Source organism: Psammomys obesus, unplaced genomic scaffold (genome assembly GCF_907164565.1).
Source record: "Psammomys obesus unplaced genomic scaffold, mPsaObe1.curated_primary_1811, whole genome shotgun sequence".
Lineage (NCBI taxonomy): Eukaryota > Metazoa > Chordata > Mammalia > Rodentia > Muridae > Psammomys > Psammomys obesus.
In genome coordinates this window covers 15113088-15139099 of record NW_026596109.1, presented here as the reverse complement: position 1 = coordinate 15139099, position 26012 = coordinate 15113088, and the positions used below count along the sequence as shown (strand labels likewise).

At 39.7% G+C, this 26012-nt stretch overlaps 1 protein-coding gene across 1 annotated transcript in view; it reads right to left on the bottom strand.

Annotated features, from left to right (window-relative positions):
* Stil (STIL centriolar assembly protein) overlaps nt 1–22044 on the bottom strand; it is a 43623-nt gene extending 21579 nt beyond the window's left edge. Inside the window, exons 1-11 of the mRNA XM_055629085.1 lie at nt 21940–22044; nt 19000–19084; nt 16945–17052; nt 13555–13667; nt 12710–12897; nt 10584–10831; nt 8494–8577; nt 6816–6902; nt 4289–4439; nt 2620–2735; nt 160–274 (exon numbers count right to left, since the gene is read on the bottom strand). Of these exons, the coding sequence (XP_055485060.1) occupies nt 160–274; nt 2620–2735; nt 4289–4439; nt 6816–6902; nt 8494–8577; nt 10584–10831; nt 12710–12897; nt 13555–13667; nt 16945–17052; nt 19000–19010 (1221 nt within the window). The 5' untranslated portion in view covers nt 19011–19084; nt 21940–22044. The remainder of the gene's footprint in view (nt 1–159; nt 275–2619; nt 2736–4288; nt 4440–6815; nt 6903–8493; nt 8578–10583; nt 10832–12709; nt 12898–13554; nt 13668–16944; nt 17053–18999; nt 19085–21939) is intronic.
* Nucleotides 22045–26012: the final 3968 nt, after the last annotated feature.

Here is a 26012-nt window from a genome sequence, read left to right as displayed (position 1 = left end):
TACTATTACTTAACTATATGCACCTTTGGGATATATACACATATCCCAGATAGAGATATGATCTTATAATAGCCAGAATGACACTTCTACAAGGATGAGGTGCTTTACTATAGACACTTAAGTTTTCTAGTTGAAGTAAGTTCATTTTAAGAGTGCTACCTTCTGACTCACTGGGTGAGGGCTGGGAATCGGTCTTGGAGAAAAATCTTCATCTTCAAGGTCAGCATCATGCTTATTTATTGGTATTTTCCCAGGAGATACTTTTTGGGAAGACCTAAAGAATAGTACAGTAGACAAGAAAAAGCTTCAACAAACCAGGGTAGTTTTTCCTTTTTGAAATGTGACAATGTCATTTTGTAAATACTGAAATAAGTCAGCACCTGACAACTACAGATGATTTTCTTTGGTCAGTGTTAAATTACCAGGAAAGGTGGCTTATTCAGGTTTAGTTAATTAGCTACCCCATTTACCCAATTACTGAAAGTTTAACCCTACTTTATTAACTGTTACATACAGTACCTCAACACCTTCTGATTGACCCCACTGAACAATGTAGAAAGAAGGCTTAGCACTTTCTGGAAATGTATGACAGATATGCACCCTGAATTGTTTGAATGTGAAAGGTATTCCATAGGCTCAGGTTTTGAAGATTTGGACCCCAGCTTGTGGTGGTATTTTGAAGGTTATGGAACCTTCAGGAGGTAGGTCGGGAATGGCTGGTTGGAAATAGGTCAGTTAGGGAGGACCTCTGAATGTTACACTGGCTTCTGATTTCATCCTGCTGTACGTCTCCTGGACCCCACCACGTGAAGTTACCATCAGTCAAGTCCACTGCTATTGGGTGGGGCTGCTTCTGTCACTATGCCTTCCCACCAAGAACTGAAATCTCTCTGGAACAGCGAATAAAAGAACAAGCAGAACGGACGCTTAAGGTAGACATTCAGTTTAATTATGGAGGAAGACAGGGCACACTACTTTGCACATGAATTATCCTGTGGAATACTGGCTACTGCCACATTTCTTTATGACACACACACACACACACACACTCTTGGCTGAATTAAAACAACAAACTCAACTTTGTAAACACCTAAAGCAAAAGGAAAACCTTTAAATTGTTATCTCACCAAAAAGCAGCAGGTCTTCATTACTGCTTCATTGAGCGTTGAAAGGTTTCAACAACTTGGTTGTTCTCTGGTAGTGCTGGGATCAAACCCAGTGCTTTGCAGACCCTAGGCAAACACTCTACCACTAAGCCTCACACCTAGCCCCTTAACATCAAGGATTCTGTTTCCTTAACTTGGCCTTTTCTTTCATAAACATGTGATAAAATGGTAAAATAAAGGCTTACAATTTAGAAAGTCAAGTTGTTCCTGCAATAGGCTAGAAGCACTTGTTTCTGGTGACCTCATCAAAGAGGATAACTTTAACGCCCACAAAGATGGGAAGGAGCATTTCAGACACCTCTCCAACCCTGGTGCCTCTCATAGCTATGGGTGCAAAGGAACCTGTGGATGGGACTAAGACTCTGCAGACAGCGATTGCTTGGGGTTCCTCGAGACCCAGTACAATCCCTTCCACGCCTCCCACCCTAAACAGCGCTTCTCTGTGTAGCCCTGCCTGTCCTGGAACTCACTCTGTAGACCAGGCTGGCCTCAAACTTGGAGATCCGCCTGCCTGACTCCTGAGTGCTGGCACTAAAGGTGTGCACCACCACCACAGTCCCAACATAATCTTAAGAGCTGGGATTAGAATGAGAGAAAACGTGAAGATGGAAGCACAGGTCAGAGACACGATGTGAAGGAAAAGGGAGGGAATGGGAGAGTTGAAGAGGATATGCTATTGGCTCTGAGAATAGTGTAAGGAGCTTTGGGACAATGAATACAGGTGGTTTCTAGAAGCTAAAAGAGGCAAAACAAAACCAAAATCAAAACTCCAATGAACACAACCTTCCAATATTTGGATTCTGAGATTCAAACACCGTTTTTAATTTCTGACTCCCAGAATAAAGACTTGAACATAGATATATCTGATGCCAGCCATTTTCTCAATAAAACCAAAGCACTTCAATGAGCAATAAAAAATTTCTTTGTATCTGTATATTTCTCTTACAATATTCTAAACATATAACATTAAAGAGAACTGAAAGGCATTTTCAGTTTACATTTTACAAAGCTAAGAAGCTGGAGAGATGGCTCCACAGTTACTTTGCAGAGGGCTGGTTTGGATCCTAGTACCCTCAGGGCAGCTCCCAACCATTACAACTCCATTTCCAGGAGATCTGCAGGCACTGTATGCACATACTGTTATGTTGTGCAGGCAATTCAACTGGCCTTCTCTTAGGGACCTTTAGGGTTCTGACAACACAGACAAAATGTTAGTATTTATTTTAAAATGAGGGGATGATGCATGCTTCCACATGTAGAGGCCGGAGAGCAACTCTGGAGTTGCGTCTTTCCTGCCACCTATACTTCAAGAGATCAAATTCAGGACAACATGCTTAATAGCAAGCGACTTACCCAATGAACCATCAAACTAGCCCCCAAAATATTTTAATTACTCAATGAAAACTAATAACTAGTAAAGAAAATACACATGTTTATAAAGATTATCTTTTACCTTTTAACTGAAAGATTCTTGGAAATCTTGCTAAAAAACTCTGCCTCCATTTCTGCATCTTGACTCTCAGCACTGAGTTCAAAATGGATTGTATTTTTGTCAGTAGGTTCAACATTCTGAAATGAAGTAGGTCATATACATTTGAGATTTTTAAAAATTTATTTATTATGTAGAAATGTTTGGCCTGCATGTGTACCTGCATACCAGAAGAGGTTACCAGATCTCACTATAGATGGTTATGAGCCACCATGTAGTTGCTGGGAATTGAACTCAGGACTTTTGGAAGAAAGCCAGTGTTCTTAACCTGAGCCATCTCTTCAATCCCTACTTTTGAGATTTGACTTAAAACACCAAAAAAATTCTATTTATCTGAATAGTAGCTCTGGATCACTGACAAGAGCACTTCTGATTTCTGTAACCTGCTTCTGTAGAATGCCTGGCTTCTGGCTTTGTAATGAGACAAAAACCTAACCCTGTATTATGAACTCACTCAGTAACCAGTGAATACAACAATAATACAAAAATATAAAAACATATTCATGAAATGATACAATCCATAAATGAATCCAAAGAAAACAAGATGAGTTGATCTAAGATAAACAGGAATTTAATAAAAAGTAGTGTCTAAGCCAGAATGGTAGACACATATAGTCCTAGGTACACAAGGAGTCTGATATAAGATTATTTGAGCCAAGGAACTTGAAGCCCACTTAAGCATAAAAGAGGGTTTCCTCTGTTTATTCTTGCTTTGGGTTTTTTGTTTTGTTTTGTTTTTTGAGACAGGGTCCCTCTACATAGCCCTGGCTACCATGAAATTCACTACATAGACCTGGCTGGCCTCAAATTCATAGAGATCTGTTTGTCTCTATCTCCTGAGCGCTAAGATAAAAGGCACCACTGGCTTATCCTTTAAATTTAGAGTATTTTGTTGTTGTTGTTGTTTACAGTTTCTCTGTGTAGCCCTGGCTGTCCTGGACTTTCACCGTAGACCAGGCTGGCCTCAACTCACTCACAGAGCTCCCCCTGCCTCTGCCTCCCTGAGCCATTTCTCTACTCTCCACTATCAACTTGACTAGACTTGGGTTCACCTACATGGAGAAGGCATCTCTGCATGTCACTGATGAACTGTTTCTAGAGAGGATTAACTGTTGAAGACATACCCAGAATGTGGGTACCATCCCGCATGCGGAAGCCCTGACTACATCAAGGGGAGAAGATAGCGGAGTGTCTGCATTCCTGCTGCCCTGCTTCACGGCGAGCCAGGAGGTGAGTAGCTCTCTGCCGCCACAGTCTTACTACCACGACGTTCTGTTCTAGCACAGAAGGCCAACCAACCAGACACTTAAGTCTCTGAAACCGTCAACTGTAAGAAACTTCTCCAGGGCTAGAGAGACGGCTCAGCAGACAAGAGCACTGTCTGCTCCTCCAGAGGTCCTGAGTTCAATTCCCAGCAACCACATGGTATCTCATAACCATCTGTACTGGAATCTGATGCTCTCTTTTGGCATGCAGGCGTACATGCAGATAGCACACTCATACATGAAATAAATAAAATCTTAAAAAAAAAAAAAACAAAAAAACCCCAAAACTCTCCTTCCTTGTTTATCTCAGATATTTTGGTCAGAGTGAAGAGAAAAAACCCCACAAACTGGTGAGCTCAAGCACTTACATTGAAAACATGTAAAGTTTCCTTGTTGGTCAATAACTGAAAATGAAGGTCAGATGTCCTACTGTCACAGGGAAGGCATTCATAAAATTCAGGTTCCTTATGTGTCAATGAATAAAGAACCACGATGAAATTTCCAGATTCTGAAAAAACCCTAAACAAAAAAAAAATAGCATTGAATTAAAATTTAGTGGTAAGATTATACTGAAAGATCTCCTAGGTAAGTTTCCCAGTCTAGTCACTAGATTGCTTAAAATATACACGCTTACCTTTTAAAGTTATTAATTTTTAAAAAGGACTTATTTCTATTTATGTATATAAGTGTTTGTCTGGATGTATGGACCTGCACAGTGTGCATGTCTGGGACCCTTGAAGGCACAAAGCCAGTATGTGGGTCCTGGGAAGCAAACCAGGGTCCTCCGCAAGTGCAGTCTGTACCTTTAACCACTGAGCCATCTCTCTAGCCCCAATATTAATTTTCCAATTTAAAAAATAAATTCTGTGGTAAAATATATAAACATTTTTGTAAAATATCAGATAAAACAGGAAGGTATAAAATGAAAACTTCCCCACTCAACCTCCAGTTGTGTGTGTATGTCTATTTTAAGAATGTGCACACAATGGCATGTACCTGAAGCTATTTGACACTGTGAAAGGAACACTTCTCGTTCAACATGCATCTGAGCTTTTACTGAACATCTACTGTCTATAAAAACTTAAAGCAAGATGAATAAATGACAATAAAACTTAACTCTAATAAATCATAGAAAAGAACCAACAATTAACATTTAGCACACTGGGGGAGAAGACATGTCTCAGTGGATTCAGGGGATTGGGTTCAATACCCAGCACCTACATGGTGGTTCACAACCACCTGTAACTCCAGTCCCATGGACTGGATGTCTTCGTCTAGCCTCCATGAAACCAGGAACATATGATGCATAGACATATACGTACATGAAACACCCAGACACACAAAATAAATAATAAAAAATTAAAAACAAAGAAAGCACTTAGCACCCTTCCTCTGTCTGTGTTCCTGGGACAAGGATTCACATAATGTAGGCTGGCTTAAAACTTGCTTTGTAGCCCAGGATGGCCTCAAGATGGTCCTTCTGACTTAGACTTCCAGTGCTAGGATCATTATGTCTGGCTTATTTTAGTACAAATATATAAAATATACACTTGGAAAAGTGAATAAAATATAAAAAGTATAACTATAAAAGCATTAAAAAAACATATAGGGATTCTTTAATTTAGTAATACCCTTAGAATATGAAAAGCCTAAGCAAGAAAGAAAAAAGATACATTTGATTAAAAAAGCAAAACATAAAACAAATAAAAGAATAAGCTTGGAGTTGTGGCTAGAGAGATGGCTCAGCAGTTAAGAGCACTCACACCCTTCTAGAGGACCTGGGCTTGACTGCCAGAGCCACATGGTATTTACAGCCACCCATAATTCTAGCTCTAGCTGTACAATGCTCTCTTCTGGGCTCTGCAGGCACCGAGTATGCAAACAGTATACAGACACACAAGCAGGCAAAGGATGCTTAAAACAAAATAAACAGCAGGGGGTGGGGGCTGGATAGATATCTCAGCAGACAAGAGCACTGGCCACTCTTCCAGTGGATCTGGGTTCAATTCCCAGCTCCCACATGTCAGATCACGACTATCTGAAGTTCCAGTTCCAGGATCTGACATCCTCAGACAGACATACGTGTATGCAAAACAGCAATGCACATGGGGTGGGGGCAGGAATTTGGGGCATGCGTCAGAGATGTACAAAGCTTTAGCCTGGAGACCCAGCACCATAAGGAAAAAGAAATAGTCTTGGAAAAATACAATTAACTAAAATTAAATGAAGTTATAAGCTGAGGGAAGAAAGTTTGCTCTAAGTATTTATATGTGCCGAGAGAAAGGAGGGAAGTGCATGACCTTACAAATTAATATGAGAAAGAAGCACAATGCAAGAGAAAATAGCAAAAGACAACACCTAGAAGAAGTCATAAACGCTGGAAAAGAATATTCTTCCTCTATTAGATTAGCATAGGTTATCAAAGGCTTCTGTAACCTGAAATAGCAGCTCACAGCTGTAATTCAATACTCAAGAGGCTGGCGGCAAGACAACCTGAGTTCAAAGTCAATCTGGGTCACCAAATGAGTTCAAGGCCATTCTGGTTACAGATTAAGACCCTGTCTCAAAATACTGAAGAGAAAGCAAACAAAGGTTTTTCCATTCACCTCTCCTGAGCTCAAGTCCTGCTTCTCTGCCCTTCTGTCTAACAATACAGTATCCTTCCTGTGAGATCTTTCACTCCAGAGTCTCTGAAATTAACACATCCTATGTCTACCCGTAATAGCTGTGAGCTTACCTTCTTAAGCTTCATTAAATGTGAGGCTTATTTTCCTTAAAGTGGACATTATTAAGTATTATAAAAGATTAAAACTGTGTATGAATTTTAACTGCAACCAATACAATATAAACAGGAAACAATCAAACTAAAATATTATAGAATAAAATATAACTTGCCTTTCCTGAATGGAAGAACTGAACATGTATCTCAAGCAGCAAGCCCATACCTGAGGGCTATAGATATGTATAATTCCAGACAGCCAACTAAAAGAAAAAGACAGTACATAATCAGTGAAGTACAGTGGCACATGCCTGAGAGCCCAATACCTGGAGGCTGAGGCAAATCATACAAAGCATGGGCTACACAAAAAGATCTCACCTCAAAATAAAAACCAACGATAAAAGGAAAAAACCCTACAGTCATTTAAAAATTAACATGCTTTGGATTACATCCTTCCTAAGACTGATTCTTGATGCTCAATAGTAGTACATTAAAACCTTCACAAATGAAAAATCACACTGATAATTAAGAGGCAGACTACATCGATATCTATGGCAACATAAATATATCACATCTACATATACAAAGAGATAAGTACATGTTCTTCGTTCTCTTCCACTTGGGTGTGGGAGAGAAAAACAGTTTGTGGAGGTAAAGAAGGGTTATCAGAATAAACCAGCACGGACTGGAAAGGAGCAAAATTAGAGGAAACCAAAGTTAGTGGCCTTAACTGGAATTGTGGAGAAGATAAAATCTATAATATATACATACAGGTAGCTCAAACTTTACAATATTTTACAAGAAAATGCCCATAACTGCCAGGAGATGGGTGATGGCTCATGCCTTTAATCTCAGCACTCGGGAGGCAGAGGCAGGCAGATCTCTGAGTTTGAGGCCAGCCTGGTCTACTGCTCAAGTTCCAAGACAGCCAGGGCTACACTGAGAAATCCACTCTTAAAAGAAAAAAAATCAAACAAACAAATGCCACAATTACTTATTTATTTTTAAAGTAATTAGTTAATTAATTTTGGTTTTTCATGACAGGGTTTCTCTGTGTAGCCTTGGATGGCCTACAGACCAGGCTGCCCTTAAACTCAACAGATCTGCTTGCCTCTGCCTCTCAAGTGCTGGGATTAAAGGCATGCACCACTGCAGCCCAGCCACAATTAATTCTTTTATAAATACTATTTTTAGTGTTCATTTCACAGGTAAAGCATATACTTCATTACTATCTATTTTTTTTATATTTGTGAATATCTTATCACTTCAGTTTGAGTAGAAATTCCTTGAGAAGGGATCTTAAGCCCTAACACAGAATCAAACATGCTATGCAAATAGAAAACAGTAATAGATACTGAATAAATGAATTTCTGAATCATCTTTTTCAATGTCACTAACCCACTAACTGTGAAGAGAAAACGGTTAACAATAAAGAGAAGTTCTATACAACTCCCTGTGGACACATTTTAAATTCTATTATGTTCAGTCCTGGATTCTCCAAGATACCATAAACACAAATTTAATGAGCAAAGGATGGAAACCTTCAACTTCAACTAGGAATCAGAAATGCCTTAGTTAGCTTATACAGCTTAAGAATCAATAATTTTTGTGAGTTTATAAAATGAGCTCAAGCCAGGCATGGTGGCACACTCCATTTAATCCCAGCACTCTGAAAGCAGAGGCAGAAAGGAGCTCTCTGAGCTCCAGGCCAGCCAAAGCTACATAGAAAGGCCCTGCCTCAAAAAGGAAAACCAACAACAACAAAAGAGCTCAATATTCCTAATACACTTGATTTTCCCGATTATCTGGATACACACTAAGCTGAGAGGTTTTCTTAAGTAGAATAATACTTACATTCCCACTAATGGTAGAGAATAAACCTTGGGATCAGATTCCAACAAAAGTAACAATTTGCGTGTTTCATCCATGGTAATGTATCTAAACAGAAGAAATTTATGTAAGAATAATTTTAAGCATGTGCTTTTAACCCAAAAGAGGCAAACTGAGTCTTGAAACATACTTTAGGTAATGGATAAAAGAGATTAGAAAGACAATATATAAAACGTTTTACCCATTTAAATAGTCATTTACGATTATATACTTAAAATATTTTACTCCTCAACTTTACTTACCTGTTACTTTTAAACAATGTTAACATTTTAGAACCAACTAAGTTACTAAAAAAAGTGAATTTCCCATTACTGGAAGTATCCAAGTATCCAGGCAATTTGATATGAGAAATGTGAAAGAGACTGCATTAAGGGGAATATAATCAATCCTCCATATATGACATTCCTCCAACCACTGCCAAAGAATATGATAACAAAACTCAAAACCCACTTTTTGTAAAGGACATTATGAAGCCTTGGGCTGGATATAATGCTAAGCAAAGGGCTGATGAGATGTCTCAGATAAGAGCCCATATTGCTCTTGCAGAGGTCCCAAATTTGGCTTGCAGAATGCCACAACTACCAGCCAACATCTTTTGGCTTCCTCAAGCACCTGCACTGATTTGCACAAACCGACTCTTAAGACACACTTACATAGACAAAAAAATCAAAAATACTGAATATCCCCATGTCCTGCTTACTACCAGAATACCCAGAAGTAAGAAATCGATCATGCAAAGACAATTTGTTTTGCCTAAGTAAACGGGCATGAACACAAATAAAAATAAAATTACTTGTTGGTTAATTTTAATAGAAAACAAATCTCACGTCCCCGTTAAGGAGCACTTTATTATTCCGAAAGATATAAATGCTTCATTCATATAGTTTTTGCTCATTGTGGCTTTTGATCATTTGTAGTATAATTAACACATTTCCTTCTGTGCCATTTCAACCAGCAGGTATCACTCTAGTCAGAATGTGAAATTCAAAATGGGATTTCCTCGCTACGACAAAGAAAAAGTCTCTCAGTCTCTCTCTGTCAGAATTAAGTGTACCTTGGCAAACATTTTTGGCTCTAGAGACCTAACACAAACTATGGTGCAGTCAGTGGGAAAGGAAGCCAAAAGTCTAATGCTTACAGCCATTTCTCCCCATCCTGCCACTATCTAATGTGCCCAGTAGGTGTAAAGTAAATGAAGATTTAGAAAGCATACATCTTGACCTGAGAAACTAAGGGACAGTGAGCTGGAGAGGATCTGCTCCTGCTCTGCAAGGGAACTCACTCTCAAGTGGCTGACAATGTGGTAAGCAAGAACACTGCAAATGTTTAATCATCCTTGTGTTCATTACTAACAGCAAAAGTAAACATTATGAATAAATTCTCCAGCATTTTTACAGATTCTGTCAGATCTTGGTTAATAAAAGAAAATAGCCTTCAAAGTAGGCAAAATACAACTTATTTTCTCCCTCTACTTTAAAAAAAAAAAAATCAAATCATGTTATCAACTGATGTTTTTGTGTGGTGCTGGGGACTTAACTCAGATTCAGACAGGAACCCTACCAGCAAGCCACAATTCTACAGCCACAGTCAATTTTTTTCTTTTTTCTTCTTCCCGCTCTCTTTTTTAGTAGGGTTATTTTATAGCCCTGGCCATTTCTGGAATCCACTATGTAGATCAGGTCTGTCTCAAATTCATAGAAATCTGCCTGCAGCTGTCTTTTAAGTGCTGGGATTAAGTGTCTAATATCATGCCTGGTTCTATATATATATCTCCACCTATTTATTTGTAGGGAGAGGCACCACTCTGCAACAAAATTAATAGCCTGTGCTATACTGCAGCAGTAGAATGTATGCTTAGCCTGTGAAGGCCATGGGTTCAATCCCCAGCAACAAATATTTAGAAATAAGCATTTTTGTCTTCCCTGACCACTGTTCAAATGGTTGGATCTCTGACATGTAAACTGACTACAGTATTTAGTATTATGTCAATATCTTGAAAAGCATATTAATTCAACCATTCTTTATGAGCTTAGACTAATGGATCTTTTACTTACCCATGTTTATAAGTTCCTTGAACTTGAGAAATATTCAGATTACTACTTAAGTTTCTTGCTAGCGCTGTAGGAATAATGGGGATGGGCTTCACAGGCACACACTTGAAAGAATTTGCTATTGTTACTGCGGCCCAATGTAAGTCAAAATCCACACCGTCCAAACTCTCCCTGGGGGTGATTTGAGCTCGTACGGAAAGCAGCTTTCCACAGTCCAAGAATTCTTTGCTACAGACATGGTATTGTAAAGCCTGAGGAACCAATATTACACAATTACTTTAAAAGGTTGACTACATCCATATCTTTAAAGTTCATTTAACATTGCTACATATACCTCTATAATACATTAACAAAATTAAAATAGTTCTAATTCACAACATTTCAATTTTCATTTCTTTCAAATGGTCAAAAGATTACGTGAATAATTTTATTAAAGCAAGTCCTAAGCTCCTTCATAAATTTCCAACTTTGATGTCCTAGCAAGCTCTTCAAATTTTTGCTAGGCAATTATCACTCCTAATAAATTTTGCTACACCAGGGTGGTGAGGTGTATATAACTTGATTGTGACCCAGTCTTCGAGAATAGCAATCATTCCTTTTTGGTTTCTTTCTCATTATTCAAATTGGGGCAGCTCTTCGTCCAAATTTATCTGTATCTACTGTGCCCTTTCTGTTCTATCTGTATATACATGCACACACATATACCCTTTCTAATACATATCCAACCTAGTGGACTATTCAGACTTTAGTGAGCCTGCTTGATCAGATTTGACAAAACTGTTTCTTTTCAGAAACCTCTAGTAATTATGTACACAAAAGAAATTTCTTTACCCAATAAGCTCTCTATAATCTGATTAAAGTAACATTCTAGTCTAATTGCCTTTAGTAAAAGTCTACATACCATTAGCAACCCTGAGCACTTCCTGCACCTTTCTGTCTGGAATACCACCCATATCCCAGACCTATAATCTCTGTCCTCAGAAACTTGATTACCTTGGATTTTTGAGTATACAATGATTCAATCACAGAGCATTATAAATAATTATCAAATAAAGATTAAAATATTACAAACTACATATAGTTTCTTATATGGAATTAAAAACAATGTCACTACACTTCAGACACAGAACTCAGAGGACCTCTGACTTGGATCTGACCCAAAGCCTCCTCCCTGAGGACTAGTTTTCACAGCACTTTAAGGCAAACTTCTAAGAGAGGCAAGCATACAGTCTTGCCCAGGTATGACACCTATGAACACAAGGACCAGCATGGCACAATCACCCTAAGGGAGCAATACCTTGGGTGGTACACATACCTTGGTGGTAACCAACAGCTTTCTAATGGACTTCAAGCCCACTCAAGAGGGAAATCATTCCTGGTACTGGAAACCTGGCCAACTACCCAGGGCTGGAAAAGTCATGGTTCTAGAAAACCTTCAACTACAAGTTTACCCAACTGCATTAATTCCTAAGTACATGCCAAATATTCTCTATACACAGGTAAGTGTAGTTCTTACCCCTCATCAAAGAAACTTCTCTTTTTAACAGAAGGAGATCAGTATAAAAAAAACCGATCAAAATGCAGACTGGTACATCTACAACACAACTCCTGTCCCTAAGCCCCAGCAATCACTGGTGAATATGACAGAAAGATTGTAAGAGCTGGAGAATAGGATGTTTGCTATGAGACTGTTTCTACTAGAAATGTTAGAGGCTACATAAATAAAGTCTCATCAACATGGCTGCCTAAATAAGCCCCAAAGAACGATGACAATACCAATAGACATGCTCATTTGAAAGACAGAAATCTTATGAGCCTCAGCATAGACAAAGAGCTACAGGCAAATGGGAAATATTGAGAATGGGAGACAGTCTTCCCTCGGGAAGAGCACACTATTTGGTTATCCATCATCTAGTAGTCGGCCCTGAGGTAATATACAGAGTAGGTTGAAGTTATGTATGTGTGTGAGTATCTGTAACTATGATTTTTCAAAAAGTCATAAATTTGAGCAAGCAAGAGGGGGTCTACATGGGAGGAGTTGGAGAGAGGAACGGGGGAGATGATGTAACTATATCACAATTTCAAAAAATAAAAATTGTTATAAAAAGAATGTTATCAGTGAACCTCACCTTTAAACCTGAACTGAAGTCATCTGCATTATGAACTATCATATCTCTTGAACAAAGTCCTTGAGTATGAACTTTGCAGGGGATCAAAAAATCTCCAGGAAGAGAAGCCGTAGGAGTTCTTTCTAAGCATTCAGGTACTTCTCGACCAGGATCAAAGCGATCTACTGTCAATGTCACACCTTCTTCATCTGCAGAACAAAAATACCAATTATTATGTAGCATGCTAATTAAAAGCATGAAACTACCAAGCAAAATTACACTTTTAGCAAAGTATTTTGATCATACCAGTACTATACTAAAATCTTACATTAAAAAAAAAATTGATTTGCAGGGATGGAGAGATGGCTCAGTGGTTAAGAGCACTTTCTGTTCTCCCACCAGACCTAGGTTCAACTCCCAGCACCCACATGGTAGCTCACAACTGTCCATAAGCAGTTCAGGTGGTGTGACACCCTACATCAATGCTCATAAAATAAAAAATTAAATAAATTATTAAAAAAAACGATTTGCTTACATAGTCTACCAGGTACTACACTGTGAATTCTATAATGGGCAGTTTTACTCATTTTCATATCTATGATGTACAGAAAAGAAATTAGCAAAGGTACACATAATAGCTTGCTGAAATAGATGTATATTCTATAATAGCGATTAATATATGTACATATTTATGTATAGGTTTTTTTGAGATAGGGTTTCTCTGTGTAGCCCTGGCTACTTGCTCTGTAGACCAGGCTGGCACTGAACTCAGAGATGCGCCTGTCTCTGCCTCCCTGAGTGCTAGGATTAAAGGTGTTCCCCACCACACACAGCTCCATAGAATATCCTTCTAAACAACATATTACCTTCATCCACTGTGAGAGAACCAAGTAAGAAGGATGGCACATTTTTTTTATTCTGCTTAGCATGACGATAAGCAAGTCGGATGGCCTTTTCAGTTACCACAAGCTTTGGCTTTCTGAAAAATAAGAAAAATCTTTTATGAAAGTGGTATATCTAATGTCCACATTAAAGAAAAACTTCCTATAGAAGTACTGATTAAAATGTAACACAAAATTATAAAAATGTACACAAAGATTATCATCAGGATATCCCTAGTCAAGAAACCAAGGGGTAGACAAGGCCACGGGGAAACCACAATGGCCATGAGCTGAGAAGGTACAAATGTCCTCCAGGCTGTTGCCTACCTTGGATCAGAGTACAATGTGACAAAGTAGGAGGCCAATGTGTTTCTGTAAATAAAGTTTGATAGAATAGTCACATTCAGCTGGGCGTGGTGGTACCCGCTTTTAATCCCAGCATTCAGGGAGGCAGGCAGATCTCTCAGAGTTTGAGGCCAGCCTGGTCTACAAATTGAGTCTAGGACACAGAGAAACTGTCTAAAAAAAAAAAAAAGTCACATTTACTTGTTTACATATTATTTATGTAGGATCACAGCATTCTTGAATACAAAACATAAACATATTTAAAACAAGAGGCGCTGGAGAGATGGCTCAGGGTTAAGAACACGGGCTGCTCTTCCAAAGGACCTGGGTTCAATTCCAGCATCCACATGGCAGCTCACAACTGTCTGTAGCTCCAGTTCCAGGTGATCTGACACCTTCACACAGACATACATGCAGTCAAAACTCTAATGCATGTAAAATAAAAGAACAACAACAAAAGAGCTGGTCATGGTGGCATCAATCCTTAATCTCAAAGCTCAGGAGGTGCTGGCAGATCTCTGTGAATTTGAGGCCAACCTGATCTACATAGTGATCAGGCCAAGTAGAGCTATATAGTAAGACTCTGTCTTAAAAAGGGGGCTCAGGGGGTGGGTGTGGAGGTTGGAGCGATGGCTCAGTAGTTAAGAGCTCATACTGCTCTTCCAGAAGACTGGAGTTCAATCCCAGCACCATCAGGTAGCTCACAATCAACTGTAATTCCAGTTCCAGAATATCTGGCCTCTTCTGGCACCTATACTAACATGATTAAAAACAAAATAAAAATTTTAAAGAAAGTTTAAAGAAATATGAGGGAAACCAAAATATGTAGAAGAAACAAGAAGCCAGAAAGAAAGATCAGACAATTAAAAAAAAAAATTAACAAAACAAAAACCTAACAAAACAAAACAAAACACAACCAGAGGTAGGCAGATCTCCGTGAGGTTAAGGCCAGTCTAGTCTACATGATGAGTTTCAGGCCACCCAGAGCTATGTAGTAAGATCTCATCTGCAAAGGATTGTGTGTTGCCCTATGGTAGAGCGTTTGCTTAGCATGCTCAAGTTTCATGTACTTGAGCTACACATGGTCTTCATGGTACTTTTAAATTTATTTTATAATTAAGGAAACCGATCTTTGACTTCTTTATAGGAATCATTTAAATAAGAATTGGCAGGATCAGGAGTTGAGGGTCCAGATAGTCTAATCCCAGTTAAGAGTACCTTAAATCACTATGGAAAAAAAAAAAAATCTATGATTACTGCTAAGTACTTTACAGACTGACTGACTTGGCTCTCTACACTATAATCTATCCTCTGCAGAATATTCCTTTTAGCAAGTAAGACACAATATTTCAATTGATTACTATTATTTTAAGTCTGAACTTCTTTCAAAAGGTCCTATATAGAACTATAGTATCATGTGCCTTCTAACTTGATTGATTCCATCTCATTTCTATCTTCTCAGTGTTTTACACAGACACCATGCTGAAGCAACAAGAGACACTCCTACAATATTTAGAACTTTAAATTTGCAAAATACTTTAATTGTGAAATTAAAATTATTTCTCAAAAGCGTAAGGAAGACTTAACAAACAGACAAGATTTTTATCTGATAGGAGCTTTTAGTGAAAAAGTAAAGAAAAATGAACAGGTTGAGCATTGCCTACCTGAAATACTTGAGACCACAGCATTTCAGGTGTTGGTATAATGTTCTTTTGGAATGTATACACCTTACCCTTGTTCATTCAAATGCTGACTTCTCTCCCCCACTCTCTGGTTTCAATCCAGACATTGCATTGTGATACTTATTCTATGCATCACCTATCTCAAATTTGTGTAAACAGGCCAAAATAAAACAACCAGCCACAATGTTAAACAATGGAGAGGAAGGTGTAAGCGGGAGAGGGGAGGAGCCAGTGGACAAGAAGGAGTGGGAGGCAGAGGAGAGACAGGGAGAAGCTGGGAGACAGAGGCTGTAGGAGAGGTCTCAGAACGACATGGAGAGATGGACTGGACCTAATATATCACTAAAAGCAAGTATAATGTGGGAAATCTGAATGGTAAGAAACTACATGGGCTTAGAGGTTTAGGATGAAATAACTATTGCCTAGCATTGTGATCTAGGTTAACTAAATAAATCCCAGTCTCTGTGTGGTGATTTGGGTATACAGCTGTTTAGGATTAACAGCAGTGTTACCAAAAGATACATCAATAGTAAATATTAATCAACAATACAACATTCAGGTTTGGGAATAGTTGCATATATAAAATCCTGGGGACAGAACGCAAATCTAAACGTGAAATTCATTTATGTTTATAAACTATACATATAGTTTGAAGGTGATTTTTATATAACTATTTTGTATTTAGATATGATGTGGAATGGAGCACTTTATAGTATCTTGTTGACACTCAATAAGTTTCAGATTTTGAGGGCAAGTGCCTTTAGCCACTCAGCTGTCTTGGCAGTCCAAGCTTCAGATTTTAGGATCTCGGAAAATGGATCCTACCAGGTAAGCACAAGGATTTGAGCTTGCGTCCTCAACATCCACATAAAAATGGGTACAGTGGCACCATCTGTATCACCCAGTGTTTGGTAGAATGGGGGCAAGCTGGTCAGCAAGTCTAGCTGAAAAGGCAAGCTCCAGATCCAGTGAGATTTTGTTTCAAAAGATAATGTAGCAAGGAATAGTGGATGACACTGGACATCAACCATTGGTTTCCACAAGTGGACATACACACAATTGGGCCAGACATGGTAGCAGATGCCTGTAATCTCAGCACTCGGGGAGGCAGAGGCAGATGGATTTCTGTGAGTTTGAGGCCAGCCTGGTCTACAAAGCAAGTCCAGATACACAGACTAACCCTATCTCGAGAAATCCTATGTCAAAAAGCAAAACAAAAAACAAACAAAAAAATTGGACTTTGGGATTTAGGCAGCCCAACTTACAATTGCAATAACAATCAAGTCTGTCTTACATATTCTTTTATTACTCATGCTTATACTGGTTTGATGTGGAAAGAAAAACATACCTATAGTAACCAACATGCAAGTAGACGAAATCTCCAATTGGCATTGGGTTCCAAAGGGCCAATTTTGACGGGGGAAAATGAAAGGGTACCATCTTGCTTGAGGAAAACCTTTAAAAAAAAATTAAAGCACAGGAAAAGCAAACATTATAAATTTTATAAGAAAGTTAATTCTCTTTGCCAGGAATCCCAAGTTCTTAGAAGGCCAAGACGTGGAATTCCAGGCCAGCCAAAATACAGTTGAGGGGAGCTATGCTAAGGACCTGAATAAGACAAAAAAGGATACCAATGCTTCTCTGAACAGTAGAATATTGAACATGTATGTAAAATGCTTTAAAATAATTTCTAAATCATTGTTAAATGTTCAATGTTGTCTTTTTTTCTTTTCTTTTTTTTTTTTTTTTTTTAATTTTCCACAGTCCACAGTACCTTTAAAGATCATCCTACAATACTACTTTGTTTATTTCCTCGGCACAATAAAGAAAGAGACATGTCAGATGAAATTCTACCACTTACTAACTATATCACAATAGAATGATCAATACCTCTATGCTGTACTTTATTCATTTAAAAAATACTGCATGGGGCCCGGCATGGTGGCTCACACCTTTAATCCCAGCACTTGAAGCAGGTCTCTGTGAACTGGAGGCCAACCTTGTCTACATAGTGAGTTCCTAGACAGCCAGGGCTAAATAGGGAGACCCTGTCTCAAAATAAACAAATTAATTTATTAATAAAAATAAAATATATACTGCAGCAGTGTGATACAACAGAAGGGTCAAGACTTAAGTAAAAGGAATACGATAGCCTCCCTGGGTCATTTTTCCTATTGTCTTCACCAAAAACATCTGGCATAATGGAATCAACAGAGAATATAAAAGCTCCCCATGGGCATAACTGTAGTTTAGAAGAAAAAAAAAATCCATATGCCAGCATTAATTGTTCTTCTCTAGGGGAAATAATAGTCCATAAAACTAAACCACCCAAGCCAGGTTACCAGGTCCTCCATGGAATAACAGACCAAAAAAGCAGAGACAGGTGGCCAGCTCCTCCTTCCTACTCCACATAAAAGGAAAGGCTTAGGGAAGCATGGAGAAACTTGGCCAATGTGAGATGATTACTGCCAAGGATTCAGTGCTTAGAAAGAAGTAACCCCAAAACTTCCCATCCCTCTAGGGTGGTAGTAAGCAACCTTCTAATTTACAGCCTCAATTACTGTCTCACCAATAAAAACATCTGTCACTTTGCGAGGAAAGGGAGCTAGTATCTACTAAGTGCCTACTATCTACCCGCTCCTATAGTTTAATAAGCATTCTTAATACTTAATACTTACTGTTCTTAATAACGGCAATCAATTAGAAAGTGACCCTCATCTTACAGTGAGGAACTGGGGTTTAGTGGGGGAACTAGATAGAGGGGTCCAACTAATTAACTGTAGAGCCAGACATTCTTGGTTTGAAGACCATGGTCTTCTCTTACAGTATTCCTTCTCAAGTTAATATGGACAGCTGTAATAAAACACTACATGAAAACAGTCTGAAGCCAGACATGGTGGCAGGTGTCTTGAGGTCCCAAAGTTTGAGAGGCCAAGGAAAGAGTATCTAAATGAGACCTCCACCACAAATAAGTAAATAAACAGCCAGGCACAGTGGCATATGCCTACTATCCTAGCATCTGGAAGGAGGCCAGTGAGTGTGAGGCCAGTCAGGGCTACACAGCAAGACCTTGATGCAATAAAATAAAATAAAATAAAATAATAAAATAAAATAAAATAAAATAAAATAAAATAAAATAAAATAGGGCCTGGAGAGATGAGATGGCTCAGCAATTAAGAGTACTTGCTGCTCTAGCAGAGGACCTGAATTTATTTCTCAGTACTTACATAGCAGCTCACAACCATATACAGCTCCAATTCCAAGGGATGAAATACCTTCTCTGCTCTCCTTGGACACCAAGAATGTATATGGTACAAATATATACATATATATAGGCAAAACACTCATACACATAAATTAAAAAAAATCTAAATATATACTCAATAAGTTAAAGTTTCTGTACCTGGTATTCATCTGGAACTTTTTCTAGAGGAAATATAGGCTCTATATTTGGTGAGTGATTTATTCAATTTCTAATCCTCAGTACCCTACAAAAATAAGAAAATATTTTTAGACATAGAAGAAACATTACTTAATCACATAGTAACAAAATTATTGGAAAAATAAGTTGCTCATATGAAACATTACTACAGATCAATTTGATTAAATGCTTGTAAATCTGAGGACGTAGCAAACTTGCCTACTACATGAAGGCCCTATGTTTAATGTCCAGTGCAGGAAAAAATAAAAGATTAAAATGTTAATAGATTTTGATTGCTTTCATATACCAGAGTCATTCGGTCTAAAATGAATATTAACCTTTTTATATTAACCTTAATATTCATTTTAGCAACAAGTATATCTATTCATTAAAGAAACTACATATTTTACCCCCAAATCTTTTTCTTTCTTTCTTTTTTTAAATACAAGGTCTCATGGCACAAGACTTTAATTTTAGCACTGGGGAGGCAGAAGCAGATGGAGCTCTGTGAATTTGAGGCCAACCCGGCTTACACAGTGAGTTCAGAGCTATTGAATGAGACAGAATTTCTCTCTCTCTCTCTCTCTCTCTCTCTCTCTCTCACACACACACACACAAGGTCTCATTATGTATTCCTAGATGGTCTGGATTCACATAGATCTACCTTCCTCTGCCTCCCAAACATGGCCATTAAAGGTGGCCATATACGGCTGCCCCAAAATCTTATTCTCAAGTTCAATTTAGTGATTTTGGTAGAACAAGAAGTAGTTAATATATGTGTTTGGTGGTGCTTGCCTTTAATCCCAGCATTTGGGAGGCAGAGGCAGGCAGACAGATCTCTTTGAGTTTGAGGACAGCCTGGTCTACAAAGTGAGTTCAGCCAGGATTGTGTAGAGACACCCTATCTCAAAAAGCAAACAGAACAAAACAAAACAGTGAATGTTAACCTGTAGAAAAAGGACTATATAGTCTGTATTTTGTTTTATTAGCACTGAATGAAACTAGCGGGAAATTAGATATGAATTTGAAACTCAGGAGAGGTAGAAACTAAAGATTTGCTGTGTAGATGAGTGCAGAGAATAGTGAGGATAGCCAGCAAGTATGACTATGGATCCATACCATGATCATTTCACAAGCCAGGCAGAGACTTGCCTGTTCATCGCCACAAGTCAGTCTTTTGATGAATGGGTTAATTATAACTTTTTATAAAATGTATCTGTGAATTTTCCTGTTTGATACTTGTGTGTGTGGCTTTTTGGGAATTATGAGACTTATCCCCTAAGTGCTGGGGTATGTTCCTTGGTGCATGTCACTGAGACCAGCCAACGTTTACCGTATTTTTAAAGTCTTAACTTTTCACCTTCTGTGGGTTGTTTTGATTTTAGCAAAAAGATATTGTCTGAGGTGGACCAAGCGTTTTAGCACTCGTTGCAAGGCTAGTGCCCGGAGTTCAATTCCCAGAGTGCAAGGTTGAAACAAAGAACAGACTCTAGAAGTTGTCCTCTGATCTTCACATGCACTCAGTGGGACATGTTTTCCTACGCTTTGCTCCCCCCCAAAACAACAACAGTCATGATAACAATAGATAAAAATCTAGGGCCAGTAAGATGGCTCAGAGAGTAAAGGTGCTTGCTGCCAAAACTAGCAACCTGAGATTGATTCCAAGGGCCTGCTGGTGTAAGGGGAACCAAGTTATCTTCAGACCTCCACAAGTGCTCTGTAGCTTGCACATTTACACACATCCACTCTGCACACAATAAACACATTTTAAACTCTAATAAAAAATGTAAAAAGGAATTATCTGACTCAGGAAAAGAGATTGCGAACAAAGGTGTAAGTCACCTAGAAGAGACTTTTTCTATATCGTCCAAGAGAACGAAACTCTACTGGACATAACCCTTAAGGATAAACTAAAAACTCCCCTACAGAGATATGGGACTTCTTGAAATACGGGCTATTTTTAAAAAAGACTTTCTTTAGCACTTGGTTGTCATAGTAACAGTAATCACACTGATAACTCTACCTCCACAAAGTACATAAACACTGTCAACAGAAGTGTTTTTAAATGTCCAGTCTCTTTTTTCAAGCATTAGGCCTTTATCATTTGAAAACCACCAAATGAGATTTGACAGAATTACATAAAGCTAATGGTCAAAACTGTACAAAACGAATATCTAGCAACAAAACAAAAACAAAAACACCTCTCCTCAGGTAATGTCTTTATTGCGTGGCAAACGAGAACCATCAAGTCATCTGCACCTCTTCTCCCTCTTATGCATATAAAGTTCTTTCCTCCTCCCACTTTAGCTGACTTCATTAGCCCTGCCGAAGGTATTGACAAGTCCCTCCGGTGCAGACACAATATGTGTCTATGTTCAAGGTTTTCCCAGCTTAGGAAGTCAATAGCTTATCTTCATATACAGAATAAAAAACCTTCAGAGTTAAGGTCCTACCCAATCACTGCAACTATAAACCCAAGTCACTCATCCCCCATCCCCAACTCAACTATCCGCAGTCCCAGGTAGGACTGCACAGACTGCCCTCCCCCTTAGCTGGAATTTCCGACTAAACCCCACCGTCCAACCTCCAACTCGAATGCGAAATCTCTCCTAGTAACGTTACTACTGCCTTTGTGTTCAGACACAGAACGTTCACAACTCCCTTTTGACACGGGTCTACTTCCTGTAGACCGACTGTAAACACACAGATTCCTTACAGTCTGGGCCAGAAACCGTAAAGGATGCAAGAGTGAAATTCCTACAGTGAAAGCAATCTGAGGCGCGTTACGAAGGTAAACCTCTTTCATACTCTTTAGCAGACAGCAGGCAGGACGCTGAAGTCCGCTTTCTTCTCCCCCGGCTGCCCTGCGGTCGCCAGCCCCGGGGCGCTAGCATCGACCCTCCGCGGCCGCGCGTTCCTCACCGTGCTTCTCCGCCCGGAGCGCGTCGCGGGGGACCCGGGCACGAAGATCCACGTCGCCGTGGGCACGGCCGCCGCCAAGCTGGGGCTTGTTTGTTGGGCACGCAGAGGCGGGCTCCAAGCACGGCCTCAGGTAACTGCGGCCCCGCCTCTGGGACGTTGGGGTCGCGGGAACCGAGGCGGCAAGCGCCGGCTGCGGGAAAGCGGAGGGCGCGCCGCGCCTGCTGATTGGCCACGGGCCGGCCAGTCCCGCGGCAGAGGCGGTACGAGGAGCGGCGCGCCACGTCTCCGCGACAGACGGCTCTGACAACCAATCGGAGCCCGACCTGGGCTGGCGCTCGCCCTATCCCAAGGCTCTGTAGAGAAGCCAGCGCCTCCGAAGCGCCGGAGCGCTGCTCCGAGGATTTAAATCTTCCTTTGGGCGACGGTTAAGTTCCGGAATGGGTAGGCCAAACGCATGCGCAAAAGAAAAAAAAAAAAAAAAAAAGTGACTTGCCGGAAGTGCTCCGCGGCTCCACACACCGATTGTGGCCGAACTGCTAGGATTGTCTCTTTCCAACTTGGAGGTTCGCCCCGGCTATTCCTGCTCTTTCCTCAGGCAGGAGGGTCATCGCGGGTTCCAGAGGAGCTGGGATTGTTTAGAGACCCTGTCTCAAAAAGATTAGTCAGGTGTGGTGGTGCCGAAACCCGACTTTCAAGAGGTGGGTGGAGGCCGAGATCAGCAAGTCAACATCTGCTGAGCTACGAAGCAAATCCAGGAACCTGTCTCAAGAAAAAAAAGTTTCAAGCCCTTTACTTGGATGGACAGAGAACAGAGGAGGTTAAATTTGTTCCAAGTTGTTTCTTGGGAAGGATCTTAGCAATTTTGGAAAATTGTTTCTCGTTGAACAGAAGAACCTGTGGGCCATTTATACTTATTTCTAGTGCTAAAGTTGGGGACAGTTGTGGTATGTGATTTGTGTGGGCGTGCAGCCAGAGGAACGTGTTGAGTATCTTTAAGCGATGATCAGGCATTGTGATAAAACACTTTTTAAAAGATTTATTATTTACACAGTAATCTGCCTGTGTGTGTACCTGTATGTCAGAAGAGGGCACCAGATCTCATTACAGATGATTATGAGCCACCATGTGGTTGCTGAGAGTTGAACTCAGGACCTTTGGGAGAACAGCCAGTGCTCTTAAGCTCTGAGCCATTTCTCTGCCCCAAAACACTTTTTAAAATAAAAAAGAAAGCACATCTGTAAGGTTAGGAGAGGGTAGCAAACCTGTACTACAATTAGTTCGTGTTACATTAAACTTTAGATATGTATATTTTTTAAAAGGCAGATAAAACTATTCTAAATGCATTAAAGACTATAGTTAATGTATCAATATTGAATTAATTGAAACAAATGTACATACTAATATAGAATGTTAAAAATAGGGGAGAGTGGGTTGGAGGTGCTGTGTCGTGGGGTTTTTTTTGTTTGTTTGTTTGTTTGTTTGTTTTTCTGTAAATCTGAGCCTGTTCTTGGAGGCTAGTATGCAGCTTAGGGGTAGTACATTTGCCCAGCACATGCAGGATCCTGGGTTGACCACCACAATACAAGTAAATACTTTAAAAAGTAAAATCTGGACTGTAGGGATAGTTCAGTGGTTAAGAGCTCTTGCTGCTCTTGCAGATGACCTGAGCTTAGTTGCCAGCACCTTGGTTGTTTAGATCACAGTTGTTTTTAACTCTAGCTCCAGGGGATCCAGTGTCCTCTTCTGGCCTCCTTGGGCACAGCCACCCCTGGTGTATATTCGTAACACATGAATACATCTTAAAAAAAAAATAAAAAAAGTCAGGAAGTGGCAGTGGTGGCCCCTGGGAGGCACATCTCTGAGTTTGTGGCCAGCATGATCTACAGAGTTAGTTTCAGGACAGCCAGGGCTACACAGAGAAATCCTGTCTTCAAAAAGGAATAAACAAAACAAAAAGTAAAAAGAAGGGGGGGGGGCAAAGGAAAAAAGCTGAAGCATGTATTATCTTTTGAACAACTAAAACAGCATGACAACTCATATGTCAACAATTTGAACTAAACATTTCACTAGCACTGGACTTCTCATCAGAATGTGTAATTTAATTAAATGCATAAACACTTGTTTTGAGACAGAGTCTCATATAGTTGATCTTGAACTCACTATGTAGTCAAGGATGACCCAGATCCTCCTGCCTCTGCCTCTCAAGTGTTAGAATTACAGTCATGGTCCCCATGCCTGGTTTGTGCCATTCTGGAGCTCGAACCCAGGGCTATGGTCTATGTTGTGTAAACATTATGCCAGTTGAACTGCATCCTCAGTGCCAGTGCATAAGCACTTTTTGACCAAAATGAAAAATGATCACCCTTGGCAAACAAGGCTACCCTGAAGGCAGGCTGGCTATTCATTTTTGTTTACTTATTCTTACTTTTCTTTGCAATACTGGGGATTCACCTCAGAACTCTGTACCTGTTAGGAAGTGCCCTACTACTGAGCTACATCCTCACCACCACCACCACCACCCCTTTTTTTTTGAGTCAAGGTCTTGGTAATTAGGTTGGCCAGGAACTTACAGTCTCACCACAGACTCCTGAGTAGCTAAGGTTCCAGGCATATTCCATCATGCCCAAGTGGCCCACTGTTTAGATTCTTTACTGCTGCTCTGAACAACACGTCACAGAGAGCTTTTCTCCAGCATGACTGCACCACAGAACCTGCACCAACCCTGGAGGACACCACTTAAGACAAGACTGAGAGGACCTGGCTCACCTAGGTCCTCTGAGTAAGGCATTTCCCTATGCTCAAAGTGAGGCCTGTGATAGAACCAGAAACACTGCTGTGACTAGTGTAAATAGTTCTTTATTTGCACGCCACATCAACACAGTCCTTGCTATATAACCGTGCTACTTAGCAGGTTGTGCTATTCCCTCACTTTGTCAATCAGCTGAGTGAACACTCTTCTGTGCTGCCCCCTGGTGTTGCAGCATGAGGCCCAACAAAAAGCTTCTGAAAAATGAAAAATTTAAGAACGTTTAGAATTGGAATGACTTTGCTTAGTTTTAGGAAAGCTTGTATTTCCAAGTATTTTTATTTTGAGTAATGGTGTAATGCAGCAAGCTCCAATTGTGCTATGTAGTCTCTGAAATTCATTTCCCTTATCTAGATATCATAGACTATCATGAAAGAGTGTGTGTCAGTTAGTTAAAAGGCTGCCAAATAGTGCTACTTTAGGTATACTATAGTTAACATTAGTAATAAAGGAGCAACACCATCCTATATTTGAAGAGATTAAGGGAACTGTTTTGTTAAGTCAGAAAAGGCAGGAGTTGAGTGAAATAGGAACTACAAATGCTACCAAGGACCTGTTACACACTAAGCTTTATGTTAAACAATGGGAGAAGTTTAAATGATGTGGCAAGCATAAAACAAGCAAAGTACTGTTTTATAGGCTAGATAATAAAAGGCAATTGCCTAAAACCAATATAAATTATTGGTAGATTGCCTGCCAGGTTAAATAGACTGACTTCATCCTGTGCTGTCCTTTGATCCTGGTTCATATATATCCTACATCAAGACACTGGAGTTCCTATAGCTACTGACCTTTACAGGGAAAGCATGCTGTCATGCTGTAATTTATTTCAAGTCTGTCTTACTTAAAAATACTTATTACTTTGGACTGTGTTTATAGTGTACTGGCGCAGTACTTGCTTGGCATGCATGAGGCCAGAAATGCGGAAGCTCCAGATAAAGGTGAGAAATAAAATGCAAGTTATAATTTTTAAATTGTATTACACTTCTACAATGTACCAGGCTAATTACAAAGGAAAAATTCACCCACAATTCTGTATCCTAACTACTGTAAAGTAACTGTGTCCCAGCCAAAAGTCACGTTGAAAAAGGTTTTTATGAGCAGGGTCTCATTGTGTAGCCCTGGCTGGCCTGAAATTCAGATACCTGCCTGTCTCTTCATCCTAAGTGCTGGGATGAAAGGCACATCGAAATCTTAACTTCCAATGTGATGGAATGACAGTACTTACTAGTAGGGATCCTGCTCTTATAAAAGATCCCAGAGTACT